This window comes from Echiichthys vipera (genome assembly GCF_963691815.1).
Source record: "Echiichthys vipera genome assembly, chromosome: 9".
Taxonomy (NCBI): domain Eukaryota; kingdom Metazoa; phylum Chordata; class Actinopteri; order Perciformes; family Trachinidae; genus Echiichthys; species Echiichthys vipera.
The window spans coordinates 3,447,819-3,475,765 of record NC_139834.1 but is presented as its reverse complement, the minus strand read 5'-3'; the positions used below and the strand labels follow the sequence as shown (position 1 = coordinate 3,475,765).

Here is a 27,947-nt window from a genome sequence, read left to right as displayed (position 1 = left end):
TCCTGAGATCACTTTGGTTATGATTTGGCACTGTAAATAAAACTGAATTGAATTGAATTGAATTGAATTGAATTGTATTGAATTAAGAGGCTAAATGCGCCCTGGAGGTGAGGAGGGGAGTGATGAGGTCATAGGTACACAACGGGTCATGTGACCGACGCGGGGCGTGGCTAACAACGTCAACATTGATTGACGTGGGCAGCACGACCAGGAAGCCAGCGGTGACGTCACTTTCCAGAAATCCCCCTCCAGCGAGACGGAGAGCGAAAACACAGAGAGAGAGAGAAATACAGGAGTTTGCTGCTGCGTCACATTCACGAGTGTTTTTCACCTGCTTTTAAATAAAAACCAAGACGTAAAAGGTGAGTTTGAATCTAACACACCGGTGTACGGAACCCTCCCTAACGGTAACCGTTAGCGCACACCCGGGTTCGGTTTACCCACCGAGCTAGCGATGCGGCTAACTAGCTAGCTAGCTAGCTAGCTCTTCGCTTCCCTGCTGTTTAACGTGATGTCGGAACAAAGGCGCTCTGCGTAGAGACTCGGCTAAAAAGGCTGTTTAATGTATAAGTTTGTATATAAGTCAAGTAACTTTAAGTTAAATATCTGTATATCCACGGCTGGTTAATGTTTAATGACTGTGCAGTGAGTGACCGTTACGCTAGCTAACGTTTATTCACGTTACCGTTAATTTAACTGGTCATATGATAGAGACACACCGCTAGTTCCTCTCTAAAATACATATAATAGATGTATTTATGAATAAGCTCATGCCAGTTACACCTCATGTATGATCTCTGAGTGTGTTGTTACCATATTGTTACAGTGTTGTTATAAGTTAGCGCACGGTGCCTGCTCATAGAGGCTAACCGTATGTTGTTATAACCGTCTGTAAGCTCTGAACTCATACATTAATATAATAAACACTTGGATTTGTTAATGTGGTGCAGTATCAAGGGTGTGGGTCAGTGTCTGTTGTCAGCCCTGCTCCTCCTCCTCACCAGCATGAAGTCACTTTGATATCCAGGATAAAAAACTGTCATGCATGTAAAGCATTTCATTGAATCATGTCAAACCACCTGTGCAACATTAGGTATGTGTCACCATCGGCTTGTTTTCGAAGATGAGGAAGCAAAATAGATTTAAGTTTAGCAAAAAATCATAAAGAAATATAATTCAAAAGCAAGCCTTGTGATACATGAGGATTATGAGTTTTTATGCTGCACAAATGGCTGGACATAGTTCAACGAAATGGTTTCCATGCATAACAGTTTTTTATTCTGAATATTAAATTAATGCTAAATATGAAACGATCCGATACCCAATAATGGCCGTACCGCGGTTAAGGGAATGATGGGATTATTGAAGTTCCCCTCGTATACATGAGCTGGGGTTAAATGGGAAAATGACGGAGTAACTCCACCTCCAGTACAGTAGGTGGCGCTCCGCCCACGTACAGCTGGACTGAATATGGCTTTATTTACGGTTCACCTTTGTCAAAATCTCAAACGGCGACTTTTAGACAGAATTACAACCGAAACGGATCTTCTTGGTAGTGATGTTACTTGCCGTTGCGAAGTCCTCCCTCGGTTTAAAGTTAACGCTCTATTGTTGTTTTTTTATGTTGTTTTCTGCGCCGTTGTTTCCTGGTTTATTCTACTTCCGGGTCAAAAGCCACTGCCGCGGAGTGGGGAGCATGCGCAGACGGGACACCCGATAATAATCCGAGAACGCTGTTTACAAGCACGAATAATCGGGGAACTGAAGGAGTTCTCTAGGTCTTTTAACCGGGGTATGAGAACCCCGATTTTACCCAGGGTACAGTGCTTACGAAACTGTAGTACGCCTTTAACCCGAATATAATCTGTTTTTTAAACTGCGTGTAAACGCACTGACTGACTTGTCTTGGTCTCCTCCTCCTGCTCCCCCCCCCACTTCCCCTGTCTCTTTCACAACCGTGTCAATAAGACCCGAATAAGCTGCCAAGAGGACCACATTCTTGTATCTAACCGATTCGTTGGGGCTTACTGAAATTAGCCCTTTCTTTCCTTTCTTTCCGGTTTCCATCAAGCCTTTGCTCTGCTGAGTAGCAATGAGCAAAACAGTGATGAGAAGTCTTCCTGAACAGCTCTCAGTACAGAAATACATCTATAACACATGTTTTCTTTGCGTGTTTCTATATAAATGTGGCAAATTTCCTTGTACATTTCAGAGAACGTCACCTGTCCGCTCAGTTCGAACGGCAGTGGCAGAAGTGACTCGAGGATTAGGTCATGTCACTGCAAAAGCTGCCCCCAAACTCACTTTTTCCAGGCTTATTCCCTTATTCCTCCAGCCAGCCAGTCTGAATGAGGGAGGGATACAAAGCAAGCAAACAAACGCAGCTGTAAAGCAAACACTTGAAAGTATTAAAATGCCCTCGGTGTCTACTAACACAACGCTGCATTTGTCTTTGAGGACTGAGAGTAACTGAGCGGAGTAGCGGCTGGAGGAGCCGGGAGAGTCTCTGTGACGTGACTGTGGTCAGAATGATTTGCTTTCTGTAGGAACTCGATGCTTTTTTTGCTTAGCGCAGTCGAAATCAACGTGCGGCCGCACTTCCTACCACTAGCTGTGGAAATTACACGTGCTGGGGTCAAGCCATTCGAATGGGAGTAAGTCAACTCTACTTGGTTTTCCATATTGCAGCCTTGTGTGTCAGTCCTTATGTATTTGTTTATTTTAGTCTGCGGGTCAGGACGGGTGTTTTTTATGTTATACCGTCGTTCTCATGGCCTCGTCTTCCTGCGCTGTATTGAGTAAGATGTGTGTTCACTTGTCTTGTGATTGTGACACACGATTGTCACAGTGTGGTGAAGGAAATGGGTGAGAAATCGATCATGCTTCTGTGACTGGACGACTAAAAGTTTCCTTTAAAACAGTTTTTTGAGGCATCTGTGATTCGTATATGAGGCTGAGCCAGTACTTATGAAAGTTTTTATTGGCCTTTTATACTAAAGGGTGTGTACAGGTGCTTGAAATCAAGGTTCAAGGTTTAAAAAGTGCATGAATGTTGGATAAAGTGCTTGAAAACGCTTGAAATCCACATTTCTTTCACAACAAAAAGTTATAGAATAGAAATATAATTTGATTTCTTATCCTTCAGGTGTTAGGAAACACATTTTTAGTGGTTTATAACATAATACCATCACCTTTAACATGATTTATAATGAAAATAAAAGTCATATTCAGTAAGGTGCTTGAAAATAGACCCAAAAGTGCTTGTAAAGTGCTTGAAAAGTGCTTTAATTTGACCTCAGAAAAGCTGCACCAACCCTGTAAATAGCCAGACTGGATATTTGTTGATAACGTTAATTCAGTTCGGTTTTAATCTCATGATTTTTGGTGTTTCTTATTATCTCTTTAATCATTTTAGTGTCTCCAAATACTACATTTAACTACAGTTACTACACGCGTTACAGAGCCTTTAAACAGGGTTCGTACAGGTGCTTGAAATCGTTGAAAATGCTTGAATTTTAATGTTGTATTTTCAAGGTTTGAATTTTGGATAAAGTGCTTGAAAATGCTTTAAATTGTATCCTTATTTCTTTCACAACAAATTGTTATTGAATAGAAAAATATTATTTAATTTCTTATCCTTCAGGTGTTATGAAACACATTTTTTGTTGTTTATAGCATAAAGGCGTCTCTTTTAAAGTGATTTTTAAGAAGAAAATTGAAATAATCATTTTCTATATGTATGTATCTGTAGAAAAATGTTATGTACCGCAGCTGTAAGGTGCTGGAAAACCTCGGAAAAGGTGTGTGAACCCTGTATTATGTGTATCCCACAGAAGACGATCCACAAAACAGCCGTAATCAAATCATAAACAAATATTTGCAGTGTACAAACACGTGTAACGGGTTGTGACCGTATGTGGTTAAGAAGAACGTCACGGCCACACAGGTCTCGCTCTCACTCTGGTTTCATCTTTAATCTCTTGCCTCTTGCTAGACTCACTTTTCCACCGTTTGTAACCGTTCCATTTCAACGCCGTACCTTACCGTCTTGCGAGATTTTCGCAAATCTTGGGTTACCATCTAGACCAGGATGTCAAAGTCAAATACATCAGAGGGCCAAAAAAACAGATTTGCTACAAGCCGAGGGCCGGACTGGTTCAAAGTTTATTTAAACATATTAAAATGATGCATATAACCTCTTGAACCAAGACCTAACACAGTGTACAGTATTTTATTTCATAATTAGGTGCTGAAAGTTGACATCTGCCCTGAATGCTAATGAATAATGAACTCACTTGTGGCGCTTCAGTGAGTTCGCAGGTTACCGTTGCATTGTGGGCAATGTAGTTTTGGTGCGTGAAAAACACCAGCAGGCGGCTGTGGCGTGCGAGCCGGTTCTAATACTAATCAAATATCATCCAGGGGGCCGAGATTATTCATTTGGGGGCCGGATCCAGCCCGCAGGCCTTGACTTTGACACCCATGATCTAGACCATGGGTGTCAGCTGATCCAGTAAAGGGCCGTGTGGCTGCAGGTTTTCATTCCAACCAATCAAAAACACACCTGGTCCAACAAATCAACTGTGTGAAGACAGTTCAGGTGATTGCATGAGTCGAGTCAGGGGTGTTCTTGCTTGGTTGGAATGAAAACCTGCAGCCACAGCGACTCTTTACTGGATCAGTTTGACACCCCTGATCTAGACCCAACCAGAGTATATCCCTCTATGTCCCTATAGTAATATAGTTCAGTGTCTTGGGAGTCATTAATTAGTAAGTCATTTTTCAAGATTTACAGATCCCAGCTTCTCAAATGTGAATATTATCTAATTTCCTTTGTCTCTTAAGATAATTCAACCGAATATCCTGGTTTTTAACTGTTGGACAGACAACACGACGCTTCAGAAGACGTCATGTTGGACTTTTAAACCTCTTTTTTTAGTCTAATCTAGAACAGTTAAAAAAATAAAGTAGATTAATTGATAATGAAAACAGTAGAAGCTCTGACCGGGAGAGGAAGATACTTTATTTGAGAGTTGATGGTAAAGACCAGCAAGAAAATCCTTCAGCAAGGTGTGAATGTTTTGGATTTACAGACTCAAACACACTTGTGTAACATGTTTATTACCCGCCGTGGCACCGCGGCGTGTCTCAGCCTGTTCTACCGTACAGTGTGCATAATCTCCGTCAGCTGACTGACTCTTATCTTTCATTCCAGGCTGCTGTGTAGTTTAAGTGCAGTTGTGTATCCTGAGTCATCAAGGATCCCTGAGAGCCGTTAACCATTGTTAACAGTGTAACGCTGTTTGTTGACCTTCAACAGAAAGCTTGAAAATGGTGCGGAGCTGCGGTTTCACAATGCTGCGCTCGAGAGTAAATGAATAAAATAGAAATACGTTAAATGTTTTTTTACTTCTCCCTTCTTGTGCTAATTCTGCCCGCCTCTGTCCTCCTCTCACCCCGTACTGTGGTCCCTGTTCGTCATTTACACACACACACACACACACACACACACACACACACGTTTGTTCTTCTGTTTACTGATATACTGCGTTCACAGTGCAGCCTGAGTTTGAAATGTAGCCCGAACGAAATGGCTACCTGCTGCATGCACGTCAAGCATTCTCAGGTGTTGTGCTGCCAGATTCTGAGCAGAACATCCGACTTTGTGTTTGATTTCCTTCATCTATCATTCATGTGTGTCATCTCTCTGCCAAAACCATGAACAGGATGTCGCTGAAAGCTTCATACAGCTACAGAGTTTTTTTTTTTTTACTCTCAGTGGAATCATCAGCACCTCATAGCATCCCTTTCACACCTCAGCCAGTCACTTGATTCAGTGTTAATGGAGTGTGAAGGTGTAAAGGTAATGATGATGGGTGTCATAAAGGTTATGTAAGTCTGCTCAGGCTAACCTGAAGTTCAGCCATCCGTGAGGAACTCGGAGTAGAGCCGCTGCTCCTTTGCGTTGAAACGAGCCAGTTGAGGTGGTTTGGGATCATCTGGTAAGGATGAATCCTGGGCGCCTCCCTAGGGAGGTGTTCAAGGCACGTCCAGCTGGGAGGAGGCCTCGGGGAAGACCCAGGACCAGGTGGAGAGATTAGATCTCCACACTGGCCTGGGAACGCCTCAGGATCCCCCAGTTAGAGCTGGTTAATGTGGCCCTGGAAAGGGAAGTTTGGGGTCCCCTGCTAAAGCTGCTGCCCCTGCGACCTGACCCCGGATAAGAGGTTTAAGATGAGATGAGATGGTCAGGCTAACCTGGCTGTCCTGTTATCTCATAAAGCTATGCCATCCACCCTTTCTTAAGGTCCTCCACTCACAGCTGTTTGTGTTTTCTCCCCAGGATGTCCCTGTATCCATCCCTCGAGGACCTCAAGGTCGACAAGGTTATAAAGGTAAGTTGGAATCGATTAAGGGCGCACTCCCACTGTCCGTCCGTCCCGTGCTTTAGGGTCCTTGTCCCCCCTCCAGGCCCGTTTGTACTCACACCACCTGGGCCTCGGCGAATGCTTCTTGCTGCCTATACGTCATCACGCCGTAACACGTCACACGCATTGATGACGGCATGACGATGCGTGGCTTTGTTTCCAAATCTTTCCATAGACCTCTGAGTTTTTGTGCGTCTTGTCGACTGTTTTTGAATATTTTCATCGACCAAATCTGCAGTAAACACTCCACCTCCGCATCACACCAACGTGAACCTTTCACGGTACGGATGGACAGTGTGAGTGCGCCCTTAGAGACATATATGTGGGGAAAATTAGTCATCACAATTTTTCTTGGCATGGATAGGAACACTGTGAATGCTTCCTGATCCTATGTGCAGCATGCAAGAGGTTTGCAAAAAGCACATATGGTTCCACCCTGTAAAGCTGAGACATGTTGCAAATATAGCTAAATCGGAGGGGGGGGGGGGTAAAAAGACACAATCTTGCATTTTTGGCAGCGGGGGGCACAGCGCCGTTTTGACACATGAAAGGTAGCCCGCACTCAACTCACACTTGCTTGAAACCATTCACGCAGGGCTACTTTCTCCTTCTTTTCTCCCTTGTGTTGCATTTCCTTTCATCCAATATTAACCATTTGAAGTCCAAGTGAACTCCCGGTGCGTCTGATTTCTCTCCAGGCCCAGGCCCAGTTTGCCCAGACCGCCACCCCCATGCCAGCCATCACAGAGGGGACCTACCAGCCTCAGCCTGCCACTGCTGTGATGCCGTCATCAAGTGAGTCTCACATTTACTCTAAGTCACAACAGAAACACCTTCAACTGTTTTCCTTAGTCATTCTTTCTCTTCCCTTGTTTCTTATGCTGAGTATTTGTTGATATGTATATTTGTGGGTGGTCTGGTTCTGAGCCTGCGGAGAAGGGCCGCTCTAATGTCTCAGGGATGGACAAAGACTAGTGGAGTTGGGGGGTGTTGGGTCTTTACCATGATGAGGGTAAAAGGGAATGGGACCCCCACACTGGCTATGATTTATCTCCTCCCCTCTGTGTTGATTAATCTTTATTTCTTTCTCAGTCGTTGTATTTTCCTTATGTTTTGTGAACGTAGACATAAACTTTATAGTAAGTCGGGCTGAGAGGGGAGAAAAGTGAGAAAGGAGGCACCCACAAACGATTAAAAATGGGTAAAAGATGGACATGGGGCCCTTTTTAGAGATTATAAAACACCATTCTTCTACTTATTTTCACCTACTCCTCCCCCGTTTGCCATTCTCCCACTCATTCATTCCTCTCTCTCCTCTCCGTTTGGATGCAAAGTCCTGTGGGCTTTTGGTCTTTTGTTTTTATCTCAGCACAGCGAGCTATGAGTCACCATGGAGACTGGCACCGGCAGTTGTGCTGGGACATGGCATGGTGGGAGAGAGAGAGAGAAGGAGAAGGAGGAGTGGATTTGAAAAGGAGAGAGAGAGACCCAGTGGTGTAAGAGTGAGCTAGAGGAGAGATGGGAGGAGTTTTCTGTGTCCTGGTGTGGAGGAGAGAAACCGAGAGCAAGGGAGGTGACGGATTGACACAACACTGCACCGCAGCCTAGTCAGATACGCTGATGTTGTCAGTTTCGCGTGCCAGCTTTCTTCTTCCTGTCGAGGTTTTATTTCATGATCCGTACAGGAAGGACACCAAGTAACTAGGAAAATTCATACACAACCTTCTTCTGTGGTTTCAGAGCTGCAAAACAATCAACATTATGATTAATTAATTAACTTAAATCACCAATGAGGGCGCACTCACACTGTCCGTCCGTCCCGTGCCCTGTGGTTTAGGGTCCTTGTCCCCCCCTCCAGGCCCGTTTGTACTCACACTACCTGGGCCTCGGCGAATGCTCCTTGCTGCCTATACGTCATCACGCTGTAACACGTCACACGCATTACTGTCAGACCCTTTTGGCGTTTCAAGTCGTTGTCAAGGGGAACATCCTCCATCGGGAAACCTGTTATTACCTGATTCTCTCGTCCGTCTCTGTGACAGAGACTTCCCTTTGATCCCCTCTTGTTGCAGTCATCGATCGCCTTGCTGTGGCGAGGCGCTTTTTTGAAGCCATTTTCATATCAAAATGTTTTTTTCTAAGTGACAGTACGACCTTCTGGTGACACGACATTACACGACATTAACAGCACTTGTTATTATATTATATTCCTGAGCTTTAGCGTGCCCTTTGATTCAATTAAGTATATCGGCTTTCACTTGTGGATCTTCGAACGCCGGACTTCTTTCTCTGAGCTTGCAACGTTTTTTGCCCTTTGGTGCCATTTTGAAGGACGAACATTTAAGGGCCTTTGGGGCGTCAGTAGCTCAGTCCATAGGTGACTTGGCTGGGAACCAGAGGGTCGCCAGTTCAAGTCCCTGTATGGAGCGTGAACTGGTGGCTAGAGAGGTGCCAGTTCATCTCCTGGGCACTGCAGAGGTGCAGTTGAGCAAGGCACCGAACGCAGGTCATTTACACAGTAATCTGAAGTTGAATCTTTGGTGGCACCCTCGTATGTACACACTGTATGATAAAAAGGAAGATAAGAATATGAAAATGTTCTTGCATGGGGCCCAACGTGAAAGCATAGTGAAATCTAAATAACTGGCCGGCATCAATATTCATGTATGTCTCTTTGCAGCAACTGGCTGATTTAGATTATGCGTATTTTCCTGCCTCTTACTAAAACTACTACCTTCCTTACGTGTCCTTTCTTTTACCTTTGCCAGTGCATTAACACTTGCTAAATCAGGCAGACAAAGCTTTATCCTAATCCTTTTTAACATCCGTAACAGTGTGTTAGAATTTAAAATGGAAACTTTTGTAAGGGGAATATATTGTGGGACTCGCATATTACTTACCCAGCTTTTTAGGGCACACTCACACTGTCCTTCCGTACCGTGCGGGTAAAGCCTAGTTCGTTTGTTAAAAACGCCTAGCTGCGGCCAGCTTGCCGTCCACGGCCCGTTTGGGAGAGGTGGGCTTTTGTAGAGCGTGTTTGCACATGTACGAGCACGAGGCACGAGGCCTACGGCGGCTCTGACGTCATTTTATGTGCGCCTGTTGGGACATAGAAAAAAGAAGGAGGGACCATGCGCGGATATTTAAAACAATGGCGGCGAAAGGTTCACGTTGGTGTGATGCGGAGGTGGAGTGTTTACTGCAGATTTGGTCGATGAAAAGATTCAAAAACAGTCGACAAGACGCACAAAAACTCTGAGGTCTACGGAAAGATCTGGAAACAAAGCCACGCATCGCGATGATGTCATCAATGCGTGTGACTTGTTACGGCGTGATGACGTATAGGCAGCAAGAAGCATTCTCCGAGGCCCAGGTAGGGTGAGTACAAACGGACCTGGAGGGGGGGACAAGGACCCTAAAGCCCGGGGCACGGTACAGACGGACAGTGTGAGTGCTCCCTTAGTTTACCTGAGTAAAAGATAAGAAGCCACTACCTGACCAGCTGAGTGTCTCATGACTCACACGCTACAAGGCTAATCACATTTTCATAAAGACCTTTAGTGTATATTATTATGTAATTGTTATATTTAAATATGAATAGACACACACAGATCATAGCTAACACTTATGATATTGAAGCGGCCTTTCCATCATAACAAGGAGCCGATGAATACTGAATACTGATGCCAGGGAAATTTTACCACGCTGCAACACAAAGTGCTCATTATCAGCATTCTTCCAATGAAGGGGGGAAAAGCAGCTCCAGCAGGACCTTACTGTGACGGACAGCATGAGTAAAATATAAAGTGGAGGAAAGAATGAGATCATCTAAAAAGACACTTTATGTGCACCCAATATAACAATGTTTACACGCCTGTGGTTTCAGATGGAAGTGAAACGGCTTGTCTTCAGTGGTGCAATTGAGGGGAAATGCTAACATAGACCCTGTGTAGGAAGTAGAGGCCGGTAAAGCAGGACCTAAGTACTGTGTAATACAGTGACAACAATAACTGGGAGGGATCTGAAAGCGTTCTCTAATTTTGCTCACTGCAACAAAAATGAAGGTTTTTGTTGAAGTGCCTTGGTTATTTAAAAAAACATGCTAAGCTAGCAGAGGTATAGTCACAGAGGCTATTCTATCAAATACTGAACAATAATAAATAACAGTATTTCAGAATAAATCAAGTATCTCCAGTGTATTTTACCATATTTATTCATTTACTTATTATGTAACATCTCTTGCTCTTCTGTTCTCTGTACCCACAACCCACCTTTCTCTCACTCTCCACCTCTCCCACCTGCTTGGCCTCCCTCCATCTTCTTTCTTTGGCTCTCTATTTCACCCTCCTCCTTCCGCTCCCTCTCTCTCTCTATTCTCCCAGACTTGTACCCGAACCTGGAGGAACTGGGAGACTACATGGGTCTGTCCCTCAATAGTGATGAAGTCCAAAGGAACCTGAGCTTGGTGCCCGTGGCTGACAATGTAAGTATGAATATCAGGCAGACATGAATCGACCCGAACGATGAAAGAACACTGACTCAAGTGGCATCACTGCCTACTTCTTACTATACGCGCTGATAGCTGTTTCCAGTATTTGCGTAGGAAATGGATCAGCTGAGCCATGAAATACGATGGGGAACTTAGATTGTCCAATTTTTCCAACACTGTTGAACGCTAACCTGACTCCGCCAGATGGATTCATCGCATATTTCTCTGCATATCCATGTGGGAACTCTTGGTTGGAGATCTTTTGGGAAGAGGCGCAAATACTGTTTGCTGATTGGATAAATCATCAACCACCTATGTTGGTGATAGACAGGTCAAATCAACCAATCAGATCAACAAGCGTATGACGTATTAACAGCATTGAGGCAAAGCTCAGAAAGTCAACAACATGTCTGTACGGATAAAAGTCGCAATTTCAGGAGCCCAGTCCATATTCAATTGTTAGCAAGCGGCTTGCTCGATAGCTGCGCTCATCTCATCCGCTTAAGCCACGTCGTTTACACCCAACAGTCGCTTCTCGTTGCGTCACACTTCGAGCCGCCTCAAAACCAACGCTAATTGTTTCGTTACTTGGCTAACATCTCCAAATTTTCTCCGCCATACGTTACCAGACTGATCTGCGGGTAAGATACAATGGAGCTCACGAGGCTAGCTAACCGGTGTCCCAGCAGCGGCATTCATGTGCTAGAAGTATAAAGCCTAACCATGACCTAACTTCTCGTTTCGTCACACTTCGAGTCGCCTCAGAACCAACGCTGATTGGTTCGATGGCTCGGGCAACCTTCTCCCTTCGCCGGGCTGATCTGCGAGTAAAATACAATGGTCCTGATCTTGCGAGGAGACGTGAATGCAGCACAAATGCCCTATCTTACAATGTAAACAGAAGTGAAAAATCCTTTGTGTTATCTATCCGCCCCGCGATTTGGAGCTGCTCCAAGATGTGATGGGTTCTTGGCACATGATTCAACCAAGTTTCATGAAAGTCTGTCCAGGAGTTTCTACATAATCTTGTTGACAGACACACAAACAAACAGGGAAATGGAGCCGAAGACGAAACATCCTCGGCAGGGTTAAAAATACTTCTTAGGTTTCGGTTCATGTTGAAGCCTCTCACTTCAAACCATCGAGCCTTAGTAATTAAAAACCTGTTTTTAGTAGATGGAAGGAGCCGTGAACTGTAGATCTGTCAGAGCATAACAGTATTCTGTTCCTGGAGATCCACATAACTGAGTGACTCACCGCAGGCCTGGAGCAGAGTGTGGGAGGGTGCGAGCTCTTCACTCCTCTCCATTTGCGTGTGCGTGAACATGCTGCATATCACAGGCTCTCACAGCACCCTAGCATGTCATTTAACCATCTGTGTTCTCTGCCATTTGCTGATATCTTCACCCCCTAACATTATTTGGTTCTGTTTCTCATTTAGTCATCGTTAGTGAAGAGCATACTGATGATAAAGTTTTCAAAAGCAGTGCCTAAAGCGTTCCTGATCTCATCCACTGGTGGAGGAGGAGATGGAATTGAATCCTCCCACATGCCTGTTTGATGCAGCGTTGCTTTTCATCTCCAGCTGAATTTTTAATGTACCATTGCCTCTTTAATCCTTTCTTCCTCTCGCCTCCGTCTCACCCCCTCCTAATTTCCCTCTTGTCCTCTCAACCCACCTCTTTCACTTTCTCACCTTCCTCTCCGTCTGCCTTTTCTTCCCCCCCTCCTCAGCAAGTGGCAGTGCCCTCCAGCTCAGGTTACGGGGGAATGGTGCGGCCAGTGACCGGGGCGGACGTGGGCATCAGGAGGGCAGAGATCCGCCCAGGTCTGAGGGAGATTATCCTCTGTAAGGACCAGGACCGGAAGGTGGGCCTCCGGCTCAGGGCCATCGACAACGTGAGTCAGCATCGCAAACGCTTCGACAGGCTCCTGTTCTCGCATTAATCATTCAGAACAGACCGACTGTCATTAACACCCACATTCTATTGTTCCACACGAGATCTGGGTCAAACTCTGCTTCACGTGTGTAATCATTCAACGATAAACCTGTGTTTCTCTCTTTCTGGAATATGAGGATCTAACATGTCACCAATGCTAATTTAGCAGCTAATGCGAGCAGAAGGGTTAGCCCCTCACTTACTCAAGTACTTTTTTAGGGTGTGACGTTGTTTATAGGGATCTTTAATGACATTTATATCAGTGTAGGAGCACTTGTTTCAGAGTTTCTCATGTCAAATTACTAGCTGGTGAACAGATAACTGAATATATTCACAAAAGCATCCATTCCTATTGTTAAGCCATCGGACCCTTTGGGAGAGGTGGGCTTTTGTAAAGCACGTTTGCACATGTACGAGCACGAGCGTGCGCACGTGTACGAGCACGAGGCCTACGGCAGTTCTAACATCATTTCCTGTGCGCCTGTTGGGACATAGAAAAAAGAAGGAGGGACCATGCGCGGACATTTAAAACGATGGCGGTGAAAGGTTCACGTTGGTGTGATGCGGAGGTGGAGTGTTTACTGCAGATTTGGTCGATGAAAAGATTCAAAAACAGTCGACAAGACGCACAAAAACTCCGAGGTCTACGGAAAGATCTGGAAACAAAGCCACGCATCGCCATGACGTCATCAATGCGTGTGACGTGTTACTGCGTGATGACGTATAGGCAGCAAGAAGCATTCTCCGAGGCCCAGGTAGTGTGAGTACAAACAGACCTGGAGGGGCGGGACAAGGACCCTAAAGCACGGGGCACGGGACGGACGGACAGTGTGAGTGGTCCAATCGATAGAGATCATTTCAGTGATTGGATTATTAGCTGAGTTGATGTGATTCTTCTGTTTTTTATCTGTCTGTTTCTTATTGGTACTAAAAGAAATGAAGAATGAATTCGCTGTAAGAAAAACAAAAGCAGAATGAATTTTGACACTGGGCCAGCGAGTTGTAACAGGCTCTTGAAGTAGTCAAGTAGTCGTCGTTTATCCAGTTTGTTTTGAGTTGCACTTTTTCAGTTGGCAGCCTTTGAAGTGACTGAAATGAGCTGACCAAAAAAAAGTAGATAGAGTGCATTGGTCATGGACGTAGTGCTGACACGACACAGCACACTTGGCACACAGGGCGCTGAATCCTCAGAATTAAAGACACCGTTCTAATCCAATAATTAAAACGAAACGGCACGGCCATCAGGGAACAGTGTAAGTAGTTGATTTGAAAGAGTCTTTCAGGGCGCACTCACACTGTCCTTCCGCACTGCTCCCCGGGCTTTAGGGTACTTGTCCCCCCCTCCCTCTCCCCCCGCGCCCCAGGCCCGTTTGTACTCACACTACCTGGGCCTCGCGCAAATGCTTCTTGCTGTCCATACGTCATCACGCCGTAACACGTCACACGCATTGATGACGTCATCGACCAAATCTGCAGTAAACACTCCACCTCCGCATCACACCAACGTGAACCTTTCGCCGCCATTGTTGTTGTTGTTAAATGTCCGCGCATGGTCCCTCCTTCTATTTTCTATGTCCCAACAGGCGCACATAAATGACGTCAGAACCGCCGTAGCACTGTGCTCGTGCTCGTACACATGCAAACGCGCTCTACTGCTGATACTGAGTTATGCGCGGAGCGGGTGCACTCACACTGCTCAAACCGAGCCCTCTGTTGGCTCTGTGTTTGTTTTAATTCCTTTCCCTGTTTCAAATATCTGGAAATATCTCTCCTCTCCCTCTCCCTCCGATGTCCTTGCCCCTTTCCTCTTAGCTGCTCCTCTGTTTTTTTTCTCCACTATCAGCATCTGTCGTCCGTCTCCTCTCTTCATCCATTTTAACGTTTTATCTGTTTCTCTCAGGGAGTGTTTGTCCAGCTGGTGCAGGCGAACTCCCCTGCGGCCTTGGCCGGACTGCGTTTCGGGGACCAGGTCCTTCAGATCAACGGGCAGAACTGCGCCGGCTGGAGCGTGGACAAAGCTCACAAGGCCCTGAAGGCTGCGGCCGAGACCCGCATCGAGCTTGTGGTCAGGGACAGGTGAGGAGTTTAATAAGATTATAACAGCGTGTCCTACACCTTTATTCTGTTTTCTAAACACTGTGAGGCGAACAGCTGTCACCATCTCTCATGTGTACGGTTACCATGGTTACAGATGTTTCTCATCTACTGTTGAAGGGAAAGGTTTGCCTGTTAACACCAGGCTGGAGTGGTTACACAGACAGGGACCATGGTGCTCTGCAGTTCTTTAGCATCTCGGTAGAAACTGAATGCTTTGGCTCCCTCTGCTGGCTGCACGTGTACTTTGCTGCTCAGCTCTCTTTTCAAACTACAGTCCATCAAGGAGTTTCATTGTTCTGTTCTATGCTCCCGTGTATATTTGTTTTTATTTCTTGGTCATGATCAGAAATAAACATATATATTGGTATCTTGTCATATTTAATAAAAGTGTCGTAGGATAGGGCACTTTATAATGAAGCTGTACTCCAGTGGATTCCTAATCCTGTGTGTGTGTTTGTCTCTGTCTCTCTCTCTCTCTGTCTCTTTCTGTCTCTCTCTCTGTCTCCCTCTCTCTCCCTCCCTCTCTCTCTGTCTCTCTCTCCCTCCCTCTCTCTCTGTCTCTCTCTCTGTCTCCCTCTCTCTCTCTCCCTCCCTCTCTCTCTGTCTCTCTCTCCCTCCCTCTCTCTCTGTCTCCCTCTCTCTCTCTCCCTCCCTCTCTCTCTGTCTCTCTCTCCCTCCCTCTCTCTCTGTCTCTCTCTCTGTCTCTCTCTCTGTCTCCCTCTCTCTCCCTCTCTGTCTCTCTCTCTGTCTCTCTCTCCCTCCCTCTCTCTCTGTCTCTTTCTCTCTCTCTGTCTCTCTCTGTCTCTCTCTCTCCCTCCCTCCCTCCCTCCCTCTCTCTATCTCTGTCTCTCTCTCCCTCCCTCTCTCTTTCTCTCTGTCTCTGTCTCTCTCTGTCTCTCTCTCCCTCCCTCTCCCTCCCTTTCTCTCTCTCCCTCTCTCTCTCTCTCTCTCTCTCCCTCTGTCTGTCTCTCTCTCTCTGTCTCTCTCTCTCTATCTCTACCTCTGCCTCCCCCTCTCCAGGCCATTTCAGCGTACCATCACCATGCACAAAGACAGCTCCGGCCACGTGGGCTTCATCTACAAGTCTGGAAAAGTCACCTCACTGGTCAAGGACGGCTCCGCTGCCCGCAACGGCCTGCTGACCGAGCATTTCATCTGCGAAATCAACGGACAAAACGTTATCGGACTCAAGGTCAGACACGTCACTTTCTGTATATGAGTCTTTTCATCAAATAGCCTGGTCACTAATGGATACAAACTGTTCACTAATGTGTATGCTAGGGCTGCCCCCTTAAAAAGTGAGTCGAGTAGTCAGTGTGCGTTGTATTTGTATACACCCATAAGGCTTTGTAAAAGTGACGGGCTCCGTGTGTCAGGATGGTGACTTCACCGCAGACACTGAGGACAGCTCGTCCAGGTTAAAAGCCACCCCTCCCCGTAGGGAGAGAGCGCGAAGCAGGCATTAACTGCACCGGGAGGCGGCGAGGTCGGGGCGAGGGAGGCTGTACAGCTCACCGTTAAAGCTGCGAGCCACCATCGCCCTGAGCTACGCACCTGCTTACAATGTGTAAAATTATTTTTGGTTCATTAAGAAACCGTCGCAGGCTTCGTTTTGCCAAATGAATGTGGTCAAAATCATCACTATGATTCATGCCAATAGATCATCTGATTTCGGGGTCGGGTTGCGGGGGCAGCAGCTTTAGCAGGGGACCCCAAACTTCCCTTTCCCGGGCCACATTAACCAGCTCTAACTGGGGGATCCTGAGGCGTTCCCAGGCCAGTGTGGAGATCTAATCTCTCCATCTGGTCCTGGGTCTTCCCCGAGGCCTCCTCCCAGCTGGACGTGCCTTGAACACCTCGCTAAATCCGATTCATTTAAAACATTGGATTGATTCAGGTACAGCCCTAGCATACGCTGTTAGATGAGCTTTATTAATCTTGCGTTGTGTTAAAACATACACACAGAAAAATCAGAATAAATACAGAACAGTTATGATGCCTGTAAAATGTTTGGAGGCTAATTCGAATTCTGCATCGGGATGGCTGCGCACATACTGGCAGAGCGTAGCATACAGCGTCTTTAAGTAAGTGCAGCATTCACCAAGTCTGTACACGTGTGAAGTGAACAGGTGTCGGTATTGTAGCCGTAGTTTGCTTTTAGTCCGATGTTTTTTCTGGTAGTGGAGTTGTTTCAGTCTGCCCTGTGACGAAGGCTTTAAATGTGCTAACGTCGGAGAAACCCACAATGTGACGAGTTCATTGTTTACGTGAGATCCTCATCGTGTTCATGTGTGAAACTTCCAGGATTCTCAGATCAAGGACATCCTGAGCACCTCTCCGACCGCCATGACCATCACCATCATGCCCAAGTTCATCTACGAACACATGATCAAGAGGTAGGACTTCAAACTTTCACTCAATCTGCCGCCACTGCCGTAAATGAGGCGATGACACAGTAACTACACATGAGGTGCTTTTCGTGTTTGGATCCATGCGTCGTGCAGAAGAGGCTCTCGTCGCCACGCCCCTTTCTGGGAGAATACAGTCCTGCTTAGAGAGCAACAGCGTAAACAGAGGAAGCTGAACATACCTCCAAACCTCTACTCTAAACAAACTGGTTTAAATAATAATCATATACTGAAGAGAATAACATAATAATTTTGTCTAAATAATTAACCTTGTCCTCGAAAAAGATTTTGATTGAGGGCTTTATGGCTCCAAGCAGACAGGGGTCGTGTTCGCCACCAAATAGTGTCTCACTCTTGTTAAAATGATTGCACCCCCACTATGTCTATTGTTAGTGTATTCAAAAAAAAAAAACACCCCTAAAGAAGTCATGGTACAGTATGTCCAAAAAAGTCCACATTAGTCAAAATATAATGTCCAAAAAATGCTTAAATCAGTCATAGGATAGCATATCTAAACCAGTCATGGCCTAGTTTGTTGAACAAAATCAAGAAAAGTCATAGTTTAGCGGGCTTATGGTTGGTTCAGGCTAAGGCAGAGAAAACGTATCTCGACAGGGAAACGACCTTGGACACCGGCAGCACCGAAGCGTGTGTGTCTTTGGGGGAAAGACACACACGCTGTCACATATGGAGAGAAACAGGACAATGCCATAAAGGTGTTGTGTAGAAGGTTGACCAAGGCATTCACAGGTTTGAGGCACTTTGAGACACAGTTAGCAACTGATGGATGACATTAGCTACGTTAGCTTGAGCAAGACGCCGTTGCAGACCAGTTGTACGGTAGCATCAGACTGTGATCTCCAGTAAATCCCAGCCTAGATCAAAGCGTTAGCTATTAACAGGTTCATTAAAACATGTATAGATGTCCGGATAAGCAACATCTGGTCTGTGAGTTGTGTTATCGATCCACTGGGGACAGGGGAGGACTGAGGGGGAGATAACGCGGACGCTCAGGCTCACTCAAAGTCTCAGAATAACTATTAGAACCGGTGTGGAAGGGACCTGAACCCAGTGTGAAGGTGGATTTTTAATGTAGCTATTACCTGACGATCTTATGGATGTGATTTTTCTCTCTCCCCCTCCCCAGGATGTCGAGCGGTCTCCTGCGGTCAGCCATGGATCACTCTGTCCCAGAGGTGTGAAGACGCGGGGGACTGTGAACTGTCAGGATGTCTACATTACAGAGATATTTCTTTCTCTTTCTCCTTTCCTCACTCATATCTCTCTCTCTCTCTCTCTCCGCCTCTCTCTCTCTCTCTCTGCCTTCATACCAAACCACCTCCTGCATCACAATCATCGTGGCCATTTCTCACCTGTAACATAACCTTAAAATGCCTTTTTTTTCTATTCTTCCGTTCAGTGTAGTCTTTACTTTTCCTTCATTCCTGTTGACACGTCTAGCCCTTCTTTTTTTAACCTTGTAGTCTAAGTATTATATCTTTATTTTCTATTTGAGATCAAGGACAGTACAAAAGCCACGCACGCTATCATGAGTCCAGAGCTTCCTCCTCACCGTGGAGACGAATCATTGGCACGTGAAGCTCCATCTTGTCCAAAATGCTGTAACAGCCGACGGTCAGTCATCAGAGCCCTACCTTGTAGATCACGGCTGTGCTTCCAGTCCCTGCACTTTGCCCCCTAATGTGCGTACTTACTAATGAGATTCATTCATTTCGCTGACTCGATTCGAGAGTCCAGTGCCAGTAAAACTAATAGGCTTAAGCAAAGGCATTGTTTTTAGTTTCTACCATAGATTGGTAAAAGTTAGCGATGATTTTAGCCTAGAACATTTCTAACATATATGTTACAACGCGTCCATCTTCACCAAGAGATCCCGAGGTATCATCGCACCACATTCCCTGTCGCGACGAGGCTCCGATGTGTTGCGTTTGTAGGTATGGGGAGCACCGCGTGCACATTCCAGGGGAAAGTGTAGGGAAAGGGGGCGGCAGTAGACGTCCGTTGCCCCATGCAGCTGGGACTTAGCCCCTGTCCGCAAACACGACCAGAACTATGAGCTGGCGAAAGGCACGCGCGAGCGAGATCACAGTGCATCGATGCGATCGGTTAGTCGAAAGGTGTTTGTGGGACACGGACTCGCACTTCAAACCGTCATTTGTGAGGGAGCTGTCGGTGTCCGTGTGGACGGGGTCTGTGCTGGGCGGACACACTAAGTGCACTTTCCACTTCCTTTTAAAAGGTCGTCTTTCCTGTATCCATTTCAACAGATAAGTGCAACGGTTGTGCTTTATTTTCGTTTTTTAATTATTGTGCTTGTGGTGCCTCATGTGAACGAGAGAACCGGTGAAAACAAACCTGCGTGTTAACCACACCGCTGAATATTTGATGCTGAACACCATCCGCTCAAATCCAAGGCGTTTAAAGTCCGTGTCGCGGGTTTAGCCGTCGAACTCGCTCTCCTCCGCCGAGCGTCGTTAGAGGACGCCCCCTCTGAAAATATTCCTTCCTTGACTGATGAGCACAATGAGACTGAGCAGAGCTCGCAGTTGTGACTTTCTACTTGTTAAATAAAGTTGCTCCTTTTAATGCTGTTCATGTTCGGATGCATGCATTCCTTTAATTTTCTAGGTATGCGATCTGATGCCGTCACTGTCATACTGTAAGAAAAATCTAAAAGTTTATATACGAATGTAACCAAGATAATATTGTAAAACAAATAAACAGTCTTTCTGTTCAACATGAGCTCCGTGGTGTTTTGTCTTCCCCTCAGGACGTTACATTTATCTCCACGGTAACATAAACTCATTTGAATCAGTGGTCGGGGAAAACACAACAATAATACAACAAATATCCAGAGATAGAACCAGACAGACACACAGATGAAGACCACAGAGATGTTTCCTCCATGCTGTTTAATATAGGGGCTTTTGGTCTTTCTTTATACAGTGTGGTGGGAGTGTGAATGGAGAAGTAGCCCGGTGATGTCTTTGACTGTACACACTACTATTGCCATTAAAATAGTTCATTTACATTACATGATCTGTAGATATCGACGATGTCAGCTAAGTTCCTCTACAAGGCATTGAATACCCCGATGGTAGGATGTTGAAGGACTCGGTATAACCTCTGTGTACATTAATTATCATTACATTGGCAATGGGACACAGACAACCTGACAAGGAATAAAGCATAAAATGACAATACACATTCAAATATTGACCCAAAAAAAGCCAAACACGCCCCCCCCCTCCCTCCCCCCACACACCGCCTCCCGTTTTCCCCCAAGAAATATTCAGCATCATATGTGTTTAAGGATATACGTAGTATATAATCACTCAGTCACCTCCCTCCGCTCGCTTACTGTACACTGGCACAACCACCACTACAGCAGGAAGTTCAGGTGTATTATGGGACAGAAATAGAGGGTCGTGGTGAGGTACGACGACGTTCTTGCAGAGACGGCGTAGCACACTCCCGGGATAACGGCCTCCTTGGCATCGCGATAATCTTGGAATGGGTTTTGATAAAGTGCCGCATGATAAAGGTCGATGGGAGGAAAAGTCAGATTTAACTTTTAATGAATAAACGAATCACGCCCTGAAAAAATCTCAAGACTCTTTTGGAACGGAAGCCTTTATAACAATGGTTGGACGCTGTTGGTGGCCATGTTTGTCACCCATTGAACAGGAAAATGAAGGGACATGGCTCCAAGGATGTGATTCTATTCACCGGAGCCCATTAGGGAAGTGCAGACAAAGGTGTAATGCCTGTTGGCAACACCAGCAAACATGAAACATGTCAAAACAAATAAGAAAACGCTATAAAATACAGACTGTGAATGTTCTCATGTGTCCAGGTCGTCGTTCGCCCCAAAGTAATTTCAGTCAAAAACAACTGGACTTGGTTATTTGTGTAGGAAGACGTTTCACCTCTCGTCCAAGAGGCTTCATCAGTTCATGTATGCATCTGACCAGGCTGGGACTGGACCAGGACCAGGACCAGGACTAGGACCAGGCTGGGACTGGACCAGGACCAGGCTGGGACTGCGACTGGTCAAACTAACTGGTGTGAGATCCAGGTATCTAACCTCTAACAATGCCGATGATGTCACTGGAACCCCTTTGTGCTCCAAGTGCCGTCGTTAAAGTGACAGTCGTTGGTGGGAAGTAGGTTTGGACTTTGTTAGTGCTCTATTGAGTCTAAACGACAGTCGTTGGAGTCACAGGAGGCTGTTTGTGAACAGTTGTTCTTTGAGAATAGGTTGTTGAATCTCCTGAAGGGATGAGAGGGCGGGCAGCATTGGAGTTAAGTGGTGTTTCAGACCTCCTCTGTTTAGCGATGGTTTCTCTACTTTCGCATTGACAGCTTCTTTTCCTTCTCTTGATGACGTCAATCAATGCACGTGACGTGTTACGGTGTGATGACGTATAGGCAGCAAGAAGCATTCGCCGAGGCCCAGGTAGTGTGAGCACAAACGGTCCTGGAGGGGGGGACAAGGACCCTAAAGCACGGGGCACGGTACGGGCGGACAGTGTGAGTGCGCACTTAGTTGGTCCAGTCCCAGCCTGGTCCTGGTCCAGTCCCAGCCTGGTCAGATGCGTACATGAACTGATGAAGCCTCTTGGATGAGAGGTGAAACGTCTTCCTGGACAAATAACCAAGTCCAGTTGCTTTTGACTGAAATTGCTTTAAGGATGGCTGTAGGACACACAGGCCCCGGAAAGACATTTCTTTTCTTGCGCACAAATCATTATTTTAACAACTCGCACGAACAAGTTAAGACTGTATGTGCAAGATTAATGAAGGTATTATCTTATTCACACACATCTTCTGAACACAAGACAATCATTTGCTCAAGGTATTAAAGGAAACTTGTGTTTACAAGATGCATCACTTGTGTGCACAAAGTACTGTTTGTTTACATGATACATAAGATACATAACTTGTGTGCAAAAAGTATTGACTGATAACATATATTGTTTGTTTACATGATACATAAGATACATAACTTGTGTGCACCAGAGGGGCGTGCTACCGGACCAGTTCGTCACAGCCAGGCTCTTTTAAAAACCGCCTCGAGAAAACGTAAAATCCCTCTTTAAGAGATAAAAGGTAGGACGACGTTGGCTATCGACTTTCTTACTGAACCCAGGTTTGTATAAAAGGGTATTCGCACGAATAACGTCTTAGAGATTCTGTCCAAAGACAACATTAAAATGCGTTAACACCTCAAATTTTATTGCGGGCCGTTTGCGCAAATAATGCCTCGGAGATTTTGTGTTTAGACTGCATTAAAAATGTTATCTTACTTACATTAATGTTAGTATGTTAGCACTTACTGTGGTCATGTTAACAACAGAAACTGACACCGTTATGGCCTGTTCACAGACCATTGCATTGCATTGGGTAGTTCACGTTTGTTTGTCGGATCATTTTGGGATTTATTTGTGGTGCTCACGCAAGACGTAGCGGGGTAGGGCTCTCCAAAATGACCACTAGTGCTGCTTTGTAGCTGTTGGAGAAGTCACCGATATGTCGGGAAACTAAAATGCTGTTGTGTCTAGACTCATTTCATCTTCTGGAGGCCAAAACACCTCTGTAAATCTGGATGACTGCCGCTTCCTGCCCTACTCGAGGTATAGATTCAATAAACTGATCAAATGTATGCCAAAATAAATGCATCACGATGACGAAAGTGCTTAAAAAATGCTTGTTTTCTGACTGGAGTTTGGATCGATCGAGGCTATGCTAACATTGTAGCTGCTCCTTCAACGCATCATTTCAGAACTTATTAGGTAGTTCGGCTTAATTACGTCCTTGTCTTTCTTTTTTTAAGATGATTTTTATGTCTCTTTATTATAGTACAGCTGAAGATTGAGAGGAAATAGGTGAGAGAGAGAGAGAAAGAGGGGGCGACGTGCAGCACAGGGCTGCGTGTTGGAGTCCAACCCGAGCCGCTGCGGCAAGAACTTTCAGCCTCCTCCGTACATGAGGTGCCTGCTCTAACCACCGAGACACTGGGCGCCCCAATGGCTTTCATTTCTCCAAGCAATCTCCTTTTTTCATTCAGTCTCTGTACAAATATGAGGTACTATCAGAAAGCTTCAATCATTTGTTCCTCCATTTCTGGACGTGTAGGCAAATATTATTTTTTCGCGTTGCGGAAAACTTGCGCAACACGGCTGGTGTGAACACACCACAACATATCAGGTAGATTTCTGCGCCTTAAGGTAGGACACCCCTCTTGTTTGTACAAGTGTACGAGATCCAAAGCACAGACGATAAAAACAATACAAAAATAACAATCCAGTGCAGTGGAAGTAGACTGCATAGAGATAAATTAGGGGACAGAGATGATTGCCGCTACCCAACATACGCCTGGATTCCTAATCCTGAACCTCTTCGTACAACCTCCCTGTGCCCTCCCCCGTCCTTTCCTCCGTACCCAGTGTGTGTTTCATTACAGCAGCAGAGTCCGACTGACTGACTGAAATACAATGCTGATGCACGGGATTTAGCGTACACGTGACTTTCATCATTTAGAGATTTTGTTTGAAAAAAAACATCCGTATGGAGCGGAGGAGGCCGCCTCCCATGTTCTCCCACCTGCTCCCTCAGGATTATTATGGCTTTTTAAAAACATTAAAACAGTTTAACAAGTGCACAACTCATCGGTGGTGAGGTTACAAATGTGTCAAAGTGGAAACAGGGAAGAGGCAGTCCTTTGTGTCTCTAAGGCATTCCTTCAGTCTTCTTATGGGTCTCAATGCATCGACGTCAGACCAATGAAGTGGAAAGCAAAAAGACGGGGATGGCCATGATTGTCACTGACGTCTGACTGAATTACATTTGATCAGGTAGCGTCGATTCTCTCTCTGGGTCTGTTTTTTCAACAGCACTTAGACTGAAATGTCCGTTATTTTGTTTGGCCCGTTGACGCTGATTTTGGCCAAATCAAGAGCTCTAAGCGTGGATGAAAGGCAACCGTTTTAAAGTATTCACAGAAGTAATGGCATGGATCTACATCTACCTGAATTGTCTGTATAATGTTAGTTACACTTACACCTGTTTCAACACCGCAGACCAACAGAAACATCGGTTAGAACCCAGTGGACACACAACACTTTGGATAAACATACAATCTCAACTTCAAGTAATTGCTTAAAATTCATAAAGTGAACAATAGTGCAAAATATGTCAACCAGTTAGTTAAAGAAAGAAAAACAAAACAAAACATGCTGCTTATTTCTTCACCGAAGAACTAAACACTTCAGTTGGTGTCGGACTGTTTTTGCTGGTTGCGTCAGGGTGTTTCTCGATCCGCGTTTTGGCTCATGAGTCTCTGACAGTCGGACACATTTCGATTTTACAGTAGCACGCTGCTTATTTGCCCTTATTACACATGTTAAGTTAAACACCTGCACGAGATCAGAGCAAGAAATTGCCACTTTTATCTCGAAAAACCCATTCACACAAAGGAAACGCCCTGATCCTAAACGCGAGTACGACCCAGGTACCTTACTGATTTACATTTTGAGTGTCGACTAACATGAAGAACTAGAAATGCTTTACAAAATGCTCTACGGAACAAATAAAGTTGATTTACTCGCAGTGACTGACTAACTCTTGAAATACACACGACCAGAGTGACAGTTAAACTACACCACAAGAGCGTTAGGTTAGCAGAAATATACAGCACAGAGCACAGACTGAGCGCTTCATTCAGATCAACTCACGGTGTCAAACTGAGCCAGTGAGTACCAACAAACAAGTGTCTGATCCTTATATGACTTTCTTATTGGACTGGATGAGTACAAGAAAGTTCCTGCATGTGTAATGTGAAATGAAAGCAACCCAAATTAACAAAATTATTTTCAATAATTCAATGGTTAGTCTGAATTTGCTTCGAATGCGAGCTTCAGGGTCCAAGGAGCAACCATATGACTGAAGACAGGAAAAGTTCCACCTTAAAACATACGTCCATGTTGTTCTTGTTCTCTCTCTTGTAACCCAAAACCAAAGAACAAAGACTATGAGGGTAACTCTAGGCAACAAAAGGTGAACGGTTAGCGGAAAAAGGTTGTGGTAAGGCTTCGTACTTCTGGCACATGAATGCCGCTGCTGGGACACCGGTTAGCTAGCCTCGTGAGCTCCATTCTATTTTACCCGCAGATCAGTCTGGTAAAGTGCGGCGGAGAAAATTTGGGGAAGTTAGCCAAGCGACGAACCAATTAGCGTTGGTTTTAAGGTGGGGGGAAGCGTGACGCAACGAGAAAAAACTGTTCAGTGTAAACAACATGGCGGCTTCTGCGAATGAGATGAGCTCAGTTACCGAGCAAGTCGCTCGCTAACGCTTTTTTCTCTTGGATCCTTCTGTTGAATATGGACCGGGCTCCTGAAATTGGGCCTTTTATCCGTAAATTCACGTTAAACACAAACTGCAAATATACTTTACCCACATGTTGTTTACTCTTTGAGCTTTGCCTCGATGCTGTTAGCACGTAATACGCTTCGTTATCTGATTGGTTGATTTGGCCCGTATGTTGGTGATAGACAGATTGTTCATCCAATCAGCAACCAGCATTTTCGCCCCTTCCCAAAAGATCTCCAAACCAGAGTTCCCAGATTGATATGCTAAAACAATGCGAATTAATCCATCTGCTGCAATCAGGTTACTGGTTACCCAGGTGAAGGTCCGGGTGCTACCTCCCTAAGTGGTGCTGTGAAGTTTTAAACTACATCCCCTGCTTTAAATACATGGAATACACTCATAGCACAAACGTGGGATACACACAAATTACTGTGCTTGACTTTTGTAGTAATATGTACGAACAGTGAATAAGAGCAGCCCGTGTACGGGTTAAACAAACAGGATCTAATCTAATTAGCGAGCTTTAGAGGTGCTGGTAGATGATTCCTCCGGCTTTGAGTCTATGCAAAGCTAAGCGTACCGCCTGCAGCTAATTGTCTGCTGGCTCCAACTTCATACACGCTCACTACAGTTTCTACATCTTTCACAAAGATCTTTTCACAGAAGCCATGTTGAAAATAGTGGAACTGCCAGCCTGTTCGCCAGAAAAAATGTTGGCATTGCACATTTCTGCAAACCACAATTTCTTTTTTGCAGCCAGGCTTTCAAATGACTCCAAAGAAGAACCATCCACGCCAATATTCAGGCTGTCCTCATTCACTGTTCGTACATATGAAACACAAAGTAATGTACTTGATTAACTTGTTCCAGCTGTGTTTGTGTACTAGAAGTACTAAGCCAAACCACAACCTTTGTTCTAATCCTAACCACATCGTTTTGATGCTTAACCCTAACCTTCATCTTTGTTTCCTTAATGTAACCATTGTGGTCCCACTTCCAGTCGCATCATTAATCTTGCGTTTAAAACTGAAGCCGTGGAGCGTCAAAAAGTGTCAGTATGTATGTGACGAGTAGAGAACGGGTTTCAGCGACTGAAACATACCATGTTCAACATTTAAGTCTGGTGACTGGGTTGGGAACACACACCCTAATCTCATGGATCTGTTACTCAAACCGATTTCCCTGCATTGTAGTTCATGTATCTGAAACAACATACCCCCACCCACATAACTCCTTCCTTTTAATGTTTCTTTTCATGCAGGGCTGATTTTATAGGAATGCCCACTTCATGACCCTTCAAGCAAATGCAAACCCTTTTCATAGAATTTCGTTTTTACGTGTTCAAATTTGGCTTAATATGCTCAGTGTCTGCCTAACAGGAACAGAAACAAACAGTGGAAGCAGCAGTAAACTGGCTTTGGCTTGACTGCACGATTGATCTGTCCTCCAACAGAGTGTGTGAGCGTTGGAACTGTCTATGCTCCTTGGCAGCCTTGCCGCGTGTGTTTCAGTGCGTTCTACCCTTAGAAACAACCTGACGTCTGTGTCTACATTGTTATTTCTTGATAGTAGATACACTTCATGTGTTCAGTCTTAAATATGTCAAACACTCAGACCAAACTGTCTGCATTCAAAGGACATGAGTGAAGTCTGAATAAGGGTGGGTTTTCCCTTAGCCACTGGTCAGTGAGCAGTTTAGCTCATCTACTGCAGAGAATGAGACCATTTGGTTATACATAGACACATTCTTATACATACACGTACCGTATTTCATGTACACACTCACCAACACATGATCATTAGAACGGACAGCCTGGTTGGTTGACAGATCAATGGACATTTCACTGCATTTAAAAAGAAAACAATCAGCATTGAACATCCAAGCACAGCTCATTCAATTCCATCAGCTCATTCAGTTTTGCACGAGTCAGTAGAGTAAGCAGACATCTTGGTAGCAACAGCGAGGACCAGTGGGTTAGACACTAAGGAGCAGGACCAAACAGAACAGCCTTTACCAGTCAGAGATCCAAGTCATAAACTGCATTTCCTGTTCCTGATACCCCCTCAGCTACTAACCTTGATGAGGAATTCAGGACAGGAAGTATTTTTTCTTCCTCTCCTCACACTACAGGTATCTTCCAACAAGCTAAGGGCCCAGACCCGTACAGAAGAGGTTGTAGTTAAAGACCACTT

General features: G+C 45.2%; 1 protein-coding gene across 1 annotated transcript; it reads left to right on the top strand.

Annotated features, from left to right (window-relative positions):
* The first annotated feature begins 225 nt into the window (after positions 1-225).
* Positions 226-20,125, top strand: sdcbp2 (syndecan binding protein (syntenin) 2). The gene is made up of 9 exons (XM_083920137.1): positions 226-362; positions 6,344-6,395; positions 7,127-7,223; positions 10,811-10,911; positions 12,652-12,816; positions 14,758-14,933; positions 15,975-16,146; positions 17,259-17,350; positions 18,510-20,125. Exons 2-9 carry the CDS (start codon positions 6,345-6,347, stop codon positions 18,562-18,564), a joined length of 909 nt encoding a protein of 302 aa, XP_083776263.1. The 5' UTR covers positions 226-362; position 6,344; the 3' UTR covers positions 18,565-20,125.
* Positions 20,126-27,947: the final 7,822 nt, after the last annotated feature.